The 11,704-nt window shown below is 43.5% G+C and overlaps 1 protein-coding gene across 1 annotated transcript; it reads right to left on the reverse strand.

Moving 5' to 3' along the window:
- Nucleotides 1-551: 551 nt before the first annotated feature.
- Nucleotides 552-11,453, reverse strand: LOC138242507 (antigen WC1.1-like). Its single transcript, XM_069198039.1, has 10 exons — nucleotides 11,426-11,453; nucleotides 11,258-11,296; nucleotides 10,441-10,755; nucleotides 9,455-9,757; nucleotides 8,740-9,051; nucleotides 7,893-8,036; nucleotides 6,252-6,350; nucleotides 5,784-5,855; nucleotides 3,882-3,968; nucleotides 552-727 (listed from the first exon to the last, which is right to left on the reverse strand). Exons 1-10 carry the CDS (start codon nucleotides 11,448-11,450, stop codon nucleotides 552-554), a joined length of 1,572 nt encoding a protein of 523 aa, XP_069054140.1. The 5' UTR covers nucleotides 11,451-11,453.
- Between the last annotated feature and the right edge of the window lie 251 nt (nucleotides 11,454-11,704).

Consider the following 11,704-nt stretch of genomic DNA (forward strand, 5'->3'; position numbering starts at 1 on the left):
GGCTCTGTCGACAGTGCCTTTTGTTCCTTGTGTGGATTAAATCATACTTATGAATTGATCACAAACATTTAGACATTCTCTCCTTCTGGGGTTGATTTTATCATTGTGAGTGGCCAAAGGTTCCTTATTTATTTAATTAAAAGTCTTTAATTGTACAAAATTAAGAAATTACAAATGAATGACAAAATGGTTTTAAAAGGTTTATTTTTAAAAAGGAAACGTTAAGAAAATGTATATACATTTCTGCACATCAGAAATGTTACATTCAGAATTCTATATCAATTAATAGTTTTATTTCAGAAACATATCATATTGTACAAGAAAAAAGACTGAATGGAATAGGGAACTTTAAGGTCTCCCTGTTTTAAAACACAAACTGCAGGTCCTGTAGACAAAGTCAATGAGGACAGTGACTCACTGGTCAGAGCTCTCAGGTGACAGACAGTGTCAGTGTGGAAGCAGTGGAGTGAAGTGGACTCAGGTCACAGACAGTCTCAGTTCTCAGAACTGTTGTAAGACTGTGTGACTCTGTTGGTGAAGCTCTTCTGTGTCTAGACCTGCTGGAGGAGGTTCTCCCAGACAGCTCTGTCAGTCTCACAGCGCCCATCCTCTCCCTGAGAGTCATCCCCAACATCATCGTAGTCAGTCCTGTCAGGGGCAGGGGCTCCTTCTTCAGAGGGCAGTGTGGGCAGGACCCTGTCCACTCCAGGGCCAGGCTGGAGGACACCTGACAGAGAGACAGACTCATGATTTGTCAAATGAGCCAGTTATTGAAATAATATTGTTACTTATTAGGATTATGAAAATTGTGAATATCAAAAATGACTGAGTAGATAAATTAAAAAATAAATTAATCATAACCCCCAACTTTTAAAGATTTTGCCAAGAATATACCCAAGCATTTGGTATAGTTAAAGGCACATAAGAGATTTGTTCTTTGGAACAGCTTTATTGAAAAAAAGTAATAGTTGAGACAATTAGTTAAATATTTGTTAACAACACTACACACAACATAAACATACAACACGCAATTACAAATTTGCTAACAAGGTGTTTTAGACACCTACATCCTAAACACCCAGAAAATCCTCAAACTGCTACTAAGTATTCAGCTTTTACAGAACACCTACATAAAAGAAAGAGATAAACTAAACCTTCTAAACCAAAGACATTACAACCTACAGTTAAATCTCTTTCTTTGTGAACCCAATTGCTACAAAATGAATGGGAACCTATCTCCCTGTTCTAAAGATGCTCCCACTAGCCAGGATAGGCACTTTTTAACTAAGGGATTCTCTATAAAAGAAATAAAAGTTTCTAAAAACAACAGAAAGGCAAGCTCTCTTTATGAGGTTCAAAGACTAAACTCCAGTCTGGTCTTTCCAGTTGATCTGGACAAGTAGTAGAAGCAAGAAGTAGCTCTTGCCTTCTATCATTCCTGGACAGTTGATTGACAATCATTTACCCAGAACTTTATGGTTGCTTTGATCTCTGAATCTCACACCTCAGCATCTCAGCAAACATCTCCTTGCTTTGCAGCCCCTAGCCATGTACTGTAATTGGAATTGGAATTGATGACATCACCCAGGTGTACCTAGATTTTTTAAAACACTTACATAGTCACAATAGTGTAGTGAATGGGGATTTTAATTTTCTGTAACAATAAGAAATTATAGCAGTATATTTTGAGAGTACTTGTAGACTTTTAGGAACTAATCAAACATAATAATCTATAGTCTCACACATGTATTCTAACCAGACAATATACAATTTATTGATATAATCATAATTTGCATAACAAACAATAAGCATAATAAACATACTGTATCTGAGAAGTACTCTGCTTTGATATCAATGGCTATTAGTGGGCTAACAGTTATAGTATACAGAATAGATGTTACAATATTGTACTCAAAAGCGTTTAATAGGTTTTTTTAATTAAATTGTATCTTTTTGGAAGAATTGATGATTCAGTGTAGAATTAACTTATACTTATGAAGTATCAATGCTCTAAAACCACAGTGAGGAAGACTGTGCCTATTTCTGAGCCTAGTAATTCTCTCTGCAGTCAGAGAACAGAATTCCTGGTCTTGGGGAATCTAAAGCTGCTGATCAATTTAAATTAATTTAAATCTGATTGGCTAGGTGTGTCAGTAGGTGGGTTTCAGTGACACTGTGATCTTTGTGATCTAACTTTGTACAATTCAGGTCACTCAGTCTTTATTGGCTGTTATTGATCCTTGTAGGACATGATAGAGTGAAGCTACCGCTACTGCAAAATGCCTGATTCCCCCCTGTCTTGGATGACAGTGCAACAGAGATGGATTATCTTTCCCATCCCTGAAATACCTAACCCACACTGAGCCCCCTGGCTGTACTTTTACCTGAAGTGGGGTCTTCCTCACTGCTGAACACATCACTGTACCCAGAGGGTGTCTCATCAGAGAGGAGTCTCCCTGTGAACAGAAGAGCAGGTCAGTAATGGCTCTGTCATTCTGACACAGACTGGCCTGTCAGAGACCTCTTCTCTTCTAGGTAGTGTTTATTTGAAGATATGAAATTAGGTTGAGACTAATTTCTAATGACAAAGGCTACTGTGGGCTGGTACAGGGGGTACTCTGTACCCCCTGTACCAGCCATATCACCCTGCAACTCACAACTGGCAACCCACTGAAGCTAAGCAGGTGTGAGCCTGGTCAGTACCTGGATGGGAGACCTCCTGGGAAAAACTAAGGTTGCTGCTGGAAGAGGTGTTAGTGGGGCCAGCAGGGGGCGCTCACCCTGCGGTCTGTGTGGGTCCTAATGCCCCAGTATAGTGATGGGGACACTATACTGTAAACAGGCGCCGTCCTTCGGATGAGACGTAAAACCGAGGTCCTGACTCTCTGTGGTCATTAAAAATCCCAGGGTGCTTCTCGAAAAGAGTAGGGGTGTAACCCCGGTGTCCTGGCCAAATTTCCAATTGGCCCTTACCAATCATGGCCTCCTAATAATCCCCCTCTATGAATTGGCTACATCACTCTGCTCTCCTCCCCACTGATAGCTGATATGTGGTGAGCGTTCTGGCGCACTATGGCTGCCGTCGCATCATCCAGGTGGATGCTACACACTGGTGGTGGTGGAGGGGAGTCCCCATTACCTGTAAAGCGCTTTGAGTCCTATTCACAACTGTAATAAATGTAAAACAATTCCTAGATTTTCAAATAAGATGTTGAAGGAAAACAGGGCAGAGAAAGTTTGGCTGTATTTGGACAGAGAGGGTGGTGATGTGAACCCTATGAGATACTGAAGAGGAGCCGGACACTGTCAGCAGTGACCCAGATTGAGTGTGCAGGGCTGAGATCACAGAGAGAGACTCAGACTCAGAGACTTCATGTAACTGGTACAGAATAGTACAGACTCAGTATTCAGAGGCTGAGATCCAAGAAAGAGTAGAGAGATTCAGACTCTGTGGGAGTCCAGACTGGAGTTTAGTCTTTGAACCTCATAAAGAGAGCTTGCCTTTCTGTTGTTTTTAGAAACTTTTATTTCTTTTTTATATAATCCCTTAGTTAAAAAGTGCCTCTCCTGGCTAGTGGGAGCATCTTTAGAACAGGGAGATAGGTTCCCATTTATTTTGTAGCAATTGGGTTCACAAAGAGAGAGATTTAACTGTAGGTTGTAATGTCTTTGGTTTAGAAGGTTTGGTTTATCTCTTTCTTTTATGTAGGTGTTCTGTAAAAGCTGAATACTTGGTAGCAGTTTGAGGATTTTCTGGGATGTAGGTTTAGGATGTAGGTGTCTAAAACACCTTGTTAGCAAATTTGTAATTGCGTGCTGTATGTTTATGTTGTGTGTATTGGTGCAGAGTTTCCCCATGTGATTGGACTGAAATAACCCACCTGACAAGGCATCTGGACTCTGAGGTACAGTTACAGCATCATCATAGTACTCTGGGATCTCTTCTTTCAGAGAGGTTATCGAGTCTCCTGAACCACACAGAGAGACAGAGAATTTACACTTCAGGACTCAGACTTACTTTGACCATAGAGCTGCAAAGTAATTGGAAAGTGTGATTTTAAATGTTTTGTGGTGTATAGTTAAGCCAAAACTCTAGGGTCGCTGATTAATCTGATCTGAAAGGCCGTTTTTACAGCATGCTGTTCCGCAGTCTCCTTTTCTATCAAAACCAATGAGAGCACCCCAGTATTGACCAGGTCTAGTTTTGCTCGGCATCTATGATTTGCTGATGTAGCGGCAATGCTTGTTAATAAGACAGAATTAAGCGTTGGTATGCTCCTAAAGTAGGCTCCATCTCACCCTCCATCTCTGTGGTGCAGCCACAGAGAAAGAATTCATGCAGGCTGATTTAAGATGTTTTCTTTTGATAAGAAACAAGCTCCCAGACGGGGATGCAATTAGCTAAGCCTGGCTATCATGATCAATGGTCAACCATTGGCGCCTATCAGTCTAGGGAGTGCCGAATGGACATCTGGACTGCATTCCTAAGTGTCAAGAGTAAGTGACTTATATCTCACCTTGACCAACCAATCAGGGACTGGCAGGGCGTGGTAAAACCACGTGGGTCTCCAATGCCCGCCAAACTCTCAACCAATCAGCACACATCTGGGTCTTGATCAAAAAGGGAGCGCAAGCTCAGATCGGAGCTCTCCTTGGCCATTTTCGCGCATCCTCAGAGACAATCACGTGACAACTGCTGTTGTCTGCAAAAGGACTTGGACTTTGTTCTAAGCGCGAGGCCAAGGATCCCGTACGTACTCAGAATTCTACCAACGTGAATGCTGCGCTTGATCAACGGCAGCCTACAGTTGGACCCTCGTCGACAACCTGAATAGCTTATTCAGAAGCAGCGCTGGACCGGGAATGAACCAGCTTCTTCCCAGGCAAAAGAGTGACTTGTGAGGACTCGCAGTCACACTCTGTGCATAGAGACTTTCTACTAGCCAGCCGGACTGCTGGTAGATCCCCTCGGAGCAACGACTGCCCTGCGCACCGCAGTCAGATTCCTCCACCCGTCCTACTCCGAGCTGCACCTTGACTGGTTGGCCAGTAGCCAGAGGACGCCGACACAAAGCCCATTAGACAACCGCTGGAACCGAGGCTGCAACAGAGCCTGTCAGCTGGTTTGGTGCTCGTGCCGGGAAATTCCAAATCCATACACAGTGGATAAGTAAACCCCATGTTCTACATTGCATCTCGAGAATTCAATTGTACCTCAACACAAGTTGTTATCAATTTAATTCATGAGTAATGTATTTACTTCCGAGTTTAGAGTAACAGTGGGTAATAACACTGATTAGCGATTTGGTAACCGAACGATATATATTGACATATATTCTCTGTTGTGTATCTCTTTGTGTTTGCATCTCTTCGAGATTATATACCTTGTATATTGATAACCCTCACAGTAAGGTCTGCCGTTCGTATCCAGGCAGACTAGTATATGTTTGGTGCACAGTTTATATTAAGAAATGTATCCCGTGTATTGAACCCGTGTGTGTGCGTTGTTAGTTGTTCTGACGATTGATTTTCTAAAAGCCCCAACGAACAACCTCGTGATTACTGCTACAATTAATAATTGTCTCAGTAAACCCATCAAACCACTACACTGAGATAAGGCTAGTGTGAGGCAACACTGAAGAAACACGTGTGGTTATATTTATATAATTCAGGATTTTCTACATAAGTTCTCTAAACGTCAGCCTGGTTTGAGGTGAGAGTGAGTACTGGACTGAAGACCTCCTCACTCCCACACTGAGCCCCTTGACTCCATCTCCCCTCACCTGGTACTGGGTCTCCCTCACTGTCCTCCACATCATCGTATCCAGAGGGCAGCTCGTCAGAGAGGAATCTCCCTGTGAACAGGAGGACAGATCAATATTACCTGCAGTCAGACAGCAGACTCATTGTCTTCCACTGGCTGTGGAAGAAGGCAGGGTGTGAACAGTATCTCAGAGTTTGTGTGTATAAGGCAGATCAGGAACTGTGAACTGTGGTGTCAGTTACTTTGACACCAGTTGAGAAAAAACAATCCTACAGTCAGTCAGCACTGTCTCTTACTGGGAGAGAAGCCAGGTTGTCAACAGAAACACAGAGTTTATGATGCTTTTCTTCACTTACTTTGACAGCAGTTGAGAAAGAAAACTCTACAGATTTAAAACCAGTATGGTGAGATTTTCTACAAGTGTTAAGTCCTCAGATCTTCCTCAGAAGATGGAGACTAATCACTCCTGAAGACTCTCTTCACTCACCTCTCCTGGGGGCGCTGTAGGTTCCCTCCCTGGCCAGTTTGTACTCTATTTCCTCGTAAACGGCATCATGATAGGGGGCGAGTGCTCCCTTAGATAGGGCTGTGTGAGAAAACAGACACTCAGGGTTAACATGCAGGGAGAGGAGTACAAGATCAAACATTGACTACTAAACCTTCATTGGACATTACAGCACATAAATGTTATGCTTCTTGATTTGCAAATTTCCTGATATCTCCATCTGTAATTGTTGATAATCTTTTTTAAACTTTAAATGGTTTCCTCTACCAGGTCTCTACCAGGGCACAGCCGGTGCCCCTCAAGGCTGTGTGCTCAGCCCACTGCTTTACTCCCTGTTCATCCACGACTGTACTGCTAAGTTCAGCACAAACACCATCATCAAGTGTGCCGACGATACCATAGTCGTGGGCCTGATCACTGACAATGATGAGACTGCCTACAGGGAGGAGATAAAACAACTTGCAGACTGGTGCCGAACCAACAACCTATGTCTCAACATCAGCAAAACCAAAGAGCTGATTGTTGACTTCAGAAGACAAGGAAAAGTTCACTCCCCCATCTACATAGAAGGGTCTGCGGTGGAGATGGTGAATAACTTCAAATTCCTAGGCGTTCACATCTCTAAGGACCTTACATGGACACTGAACACCTCCAGTCTCATCAAGAAGGCACAACAGCGGCTGTACTTCCTGAGAAGGCTGAAGAAAATACACCTACACCCACTGATCCTCACCAACTTCTACAGATGTATGGTGGAGAGCATACTGACCACCTGCATCACAGTCTGGTACGGCAACTGCACCGCATCCGACCGTAAGGCACTACAGCGGGTGGTCAAAACTGCCCAACACATCATCGGCAGTGCCTTACCATCCATCCAGGAAATATACAACACCAGGAGTCTGAAAAAAGCCACCAAAATTATGTCTGACCCCACTCACCCCAGTCATAACTTGTTTGTTCCCCTACCATCTGGCAGAAGGTTCCGGTCACTCCAGTCGCACACAACTAGACTCCAAAATAGCTTCTTCCCCAGAGCTGTCAAGTTGGTGACGCCCCCTCTCCCTCCCACCATATTATGATCTCTCCTAACATCCTCCTGTACCCACAACCACTCTACTCCTACACCACCACACACACATGTAAGCCAAAATTGTACTGTCCCCTCGATAGCCCAGTAAAATTGTAACAGGCATAATAATATTCAATATTAATTAACCACACTACTTTTAACCACACTATTTTTTTGCACTGTTCCAAGAATTACCTTGCACTGTTTTTGTCCTGTTAAATTTTCTCTGCGGAATTTGGCACAGTTTTCGATTACTTGATTACATGTTATTTATGTTATGTTATTACATGTTACTATTATTGCTATTGTGTAACTGTCTTATTGTGTAACTGTCTATTGTCTCATCTTCTGTCCTATTTATATACTGCACCTGAGTGACTAATGAGAAACACTTTTCATTATACTATGCACCTGTGTAAGTTTAATGACAATAAAGTTGAATTGAATTGAATTGAATTCTTCCTCAAGGTAATTATGTAAATATAAGTTCCATGTGAGTGACAGAACTGACCACTAGAGGTCACTATGTGGATGGAGAGTTCCCTCCCTACCTTTCCTCAGATTCCTGTTCTGGATCAGCTGCCCCACTAACAGGGCCAGCACCACGAAGAGCAGAGCCCCCAGCAGCAGGAGGACCAGGGGCGAGGCAGACAGGCCTCCCAGTGGCTGTGTCTGGGTTGTTGTCCTGGTTCTGCCTGAGAGAGGGGGAGACAATGGATGAACAGGGATCAGGAGAGGTGCTCTTGGGCTCATATACACTTCGACACATGTCCTGTTCTCCTCCTGTTCCGATATGTGGCTCTCATGGCTTCAGGGTGAACCCAAGATCAATGAAGAATAGCTAAGGATTCCCAATCTAACCCATCAGGACTGTCACTAAATCAGTGAGGAAAGAGGACACTAGCACAAGATCTACACTGGAAATCTGAAAACACTGATCTTCACTCTGAGAGAGGAGAGGAGACACTACAACAACACTGGGAATCTGAAGAGACAGAAAGACAGGAGTTATCAATGACAAGGAAGATTTCTGTTCACCTGTAGCTGTTGCTGGACTGGCTGTTGTCTCTGACAAACCTGTAAAAGAGATAGGAGAACTGTCATTATTTTGTCTTTGGTTTTAAAGCAAGTTGAATCCAGAGTGGTCTTAATAAAAAGAAAATCTTTACATTTGTTCCTTGAGGTCAAATCTAGGATTGCTGGATGAATGGTGTCTTGTTCGGAATTAAAGCCTAGTGTTGTTCACATACACAGGGCTACAAAACATCCCAATCTTGTGACTGATGATCTTAGTTGGTTCAGTTAGTTATTAAGCAGTGATAGAGTATGGGTGACATCAGTCTAACTTCTCCATTGATCTGCTACCTTGTTTATCTACAGTTCTACGACTATCCTCACCTGTACAGGTAACCCCTGCATCCTCCTTGTGTCGACAGTCACTCTGATTTAGTCCAGAGTGACAGCAGTCCCACAGGTGAAGTTCACTGCCTGTGCAGTTCACCTCGTCCAGCCAGATGGCGCCATTTCCTGGTCCGAATGAGGCCTCTATTGCTGCGCTCACTGCGTCCCCACAGCCCAGCTGTCTGCAGACCACCTGGGCATCCTGCAGGTCCCAGGAGTCGTCACAGACTGTCCCCCAGGAGCCCTCATACCGCAGCTCCACCCGGCCAGAGCAGTTAGTGCCTCCAACCAGGCGCAGAGCCAGTGGGACTGAAAGTCAACAGAAAGGTTAACGAGTGTCATTAGATCTGTGACTGTAGACAAGAGCAGAGAGATAACTGAGTGTCTTCAGCTCAGTGACTGTAGTAGAGGTTAGTGAGGTATTGAGTGGCTCTAGAAGAGAGCTGTATGGTTACTGTTCCTCAGCTCAGGGCTGCGGTGTCCCTGTCTGTTTTCCACACTGAACTCACCTGGGCAGTGCTGCTGTGGCTGCTCTTCCTGAGGGGCTGGAGTGCTTCTGTCAGCTTCTTTTCTAGGACCTTCAAAGATTAATAATAATTATTTCATTTTATACATGTTTGGAGATAAATTAATAAGAATTCAGTTTAAAGCTTTTGTCTGTTCTAAATATGGCAAAACACTAATTTACAGAGCATTACTCTTCCCTCTGTACCTGAGCAGGTGATGTTAGCCACTTCTCGGTCTGTGCAGTCATTCTGACCCCAGGGGGAGGAGGGACACTGCCACAGGGTGGAGTCGTGTTTGCGACAGGAGACAAAGTCCAGCCATCTGGGATCAGGGCTCAGCCTGGAGTTTATCTCACTGATGGTGCCCTTGTCTCCACAGCCCAGCTGTTTACAGATCACTGCGGCTGTGGAGTCAGTCATGCCGTTCTGACACACACTGCCCCAGGTGCCATTGTAGTAAACCTCTGCCTGTCCTGAACAGCCTGCAGACAGTCTCAGGAGAGTGTGATCTGTCAAGACAGCAGGGAAAGTCAAAGGAAACAAACCCTGACAAGACAGCCCAACGTTTAGTTCTGAACTGGAAAGAAACAACAAGCAAACAATGTGAACAGCAACCAGTCTCATTTCCCGTACTAATCCAGTTATAACTGACTCACGTAATGAAACAAGGACAGCTGTACAATAACACAGTTGACATGAATGTGACTGTGTGGTTCTGTTCATTCAGAACCTGGACAGTGCATCACACAGAGCTTTAAAATCCCATTACATGAGCAGGTTCTGACCCAAAATGTAATTCTGATCAGCTTGGCTATTCAGCAGCAGCACAACTAAGAGACTGAGGCATGAAAGTAGAATTTATCTTGAGTTTCTTTCTCTCTTTATTTATTTTTGCTGGGATGTGAATATGTGCATTCACAACTGTATCATAAATATAAATATTTATTTTAAAATTAATTCTGCATCCAGCTCAGTCTTTTCCTCAACAAGATGTATTTAAGCACTCCAGATGCAAACCATATCCACAACGTGGAATTTAAGAATATGGATTATTTTACTTAACTAACTTACTGAACACAAGATTCTCACATCCTCACAAGTCAAACCTATCTAGGCACTCTAGATGCAAGCCATATCCACAATGTGGGATTCAATTATCTGAATCATTGTAATTTTAATTATCTCCCCTTACCTGAACACAGGATTCTCACATCCTCCTTGTGTCCACAGTCGTGCTGTCCCCACCATGCTGAGGGACACTCCCCCAGGGACGACTCATTCCCCAGACAGCCCACCTCGTCCAGCCAGATGGGTCCAGTTCCCTGGCTGAAGGAGGCTGGCACTGGGGCACTGAGGGCCGTCCCACACTGGAGCTGCCTGCACACCACCTGAGAGTCTGCCAGGTCCCAGGAGTCATCGCAGACTGTCCCCCAGGAGCCATTGTGATAAACCTCCAGCCTCCCAGCACAATCATCTCCTCTCCCAACCAGCCTAAGGGATAGCTGATCTAGGACCAGAAAATTAGAGGTCAGGGGTCAGAGATCAGGAGTTCTAAGAGATCACCATGACCTCCTGTTACAAGTTGGCCCACTAGGCACAGCAGATACAGTTCAAGTACAGTGTTTCTTGACTTTTGATTAATTTAATATATACACTTACTGTAACAAATTGTTCATAAGCAGTATATATATATCATATTATATATATATATTTAATATATACAGTAAGTTTAACATATTCCACATTGTTCATAAACAGTATACCAGATAAGTTATTTTTTCTGACCCACTGTTGGGCATAGAGACAATAGCTCCACCAGTGTCAAATTGCATTATTCAGATAGATGTGTTTCCTGTAGATCCCAAAGACCCGAGTGTGTTTGTGACACACTGAAAAAACTGCACACACACAGCTGTTGCCTCACTGACTGATCTGGGATTCCACTGAGCAACAGAGACATCAGCACACACTGAGAGCCCTGGAGATACAGAACAGGGGCTTATTCATACCTGGTGTTTTGGAAGAGGGAAGAGCTGAAGAAAGGAAGTCTGTGAAACAAACAGAGAGAGAGAAATCAGACTGTTAACCTTGTGTGAGAGGAGCAATTTAACACCAGAAATGAAACTACAAATAAAACAGCACTGATGTGATTAAGACAGTCCTCATTCTCTCTTTACCTGCTCCAGGTGAATCTCTGGTCATATTTGAGTCTGTAAAAGAGAAGAAAGGAGCTCATTTCGGTCCACAGGAGTGATGTTTCACCAGTGGAATGTCAGCTGTGTGTGGGGCTCAACTGCACATAACATCTGTAAACTTTGACTTTCTGAGACTCACTTTCTTTTCAGGCTCCTGTTTAATTGGGCTCTATTAATTAAACTAATTAAGCAGGTCAGATGTTAATTACAGGATACTGAGGTACAGAACTTTCTTTAATCTTTTAGAGCATTGATATCAAC

This window comes from Lepisosteus oculatus, chromosome 14, assembly GCF_040954835.1.
Source record: "Lepisosteus oculatus isolate fLepOcu1 chromosome 14, fLepOcu1.hap2, whole genome shotgun sequence".
Classification (NCBI taxonomy): Eukaryota; Metazoa; Chordata; class Actinopteri; order Semionotiformes; family Lepisosteidae; genus Lepisosteus; species Lepisosteus oculatus.

Excerpts from the sequence above, each read along its gene's own strand:
- LOC138242507 (XM_069198039.1), bottom strand. The coding sequence starts at position 11,450 with ATGACCAGAGATTCACCTGGAGCAG. Across the intron at positions 8,037-8,739 it reads TGCAGGGGTTACCTGTACAG|GCAGAACCAGGACAACAACC; the intron begins GTGAGGATAGTC and ends CCCCTCTCTCAG. Across the intron at positions 6,351-7,892 it reads GAACAGGAATCTGAGGAAAG|CCCTATCTAAGGGAGCACTC; the intron begins GTAGGGAGGGAA and ends TTTCTCACACAG.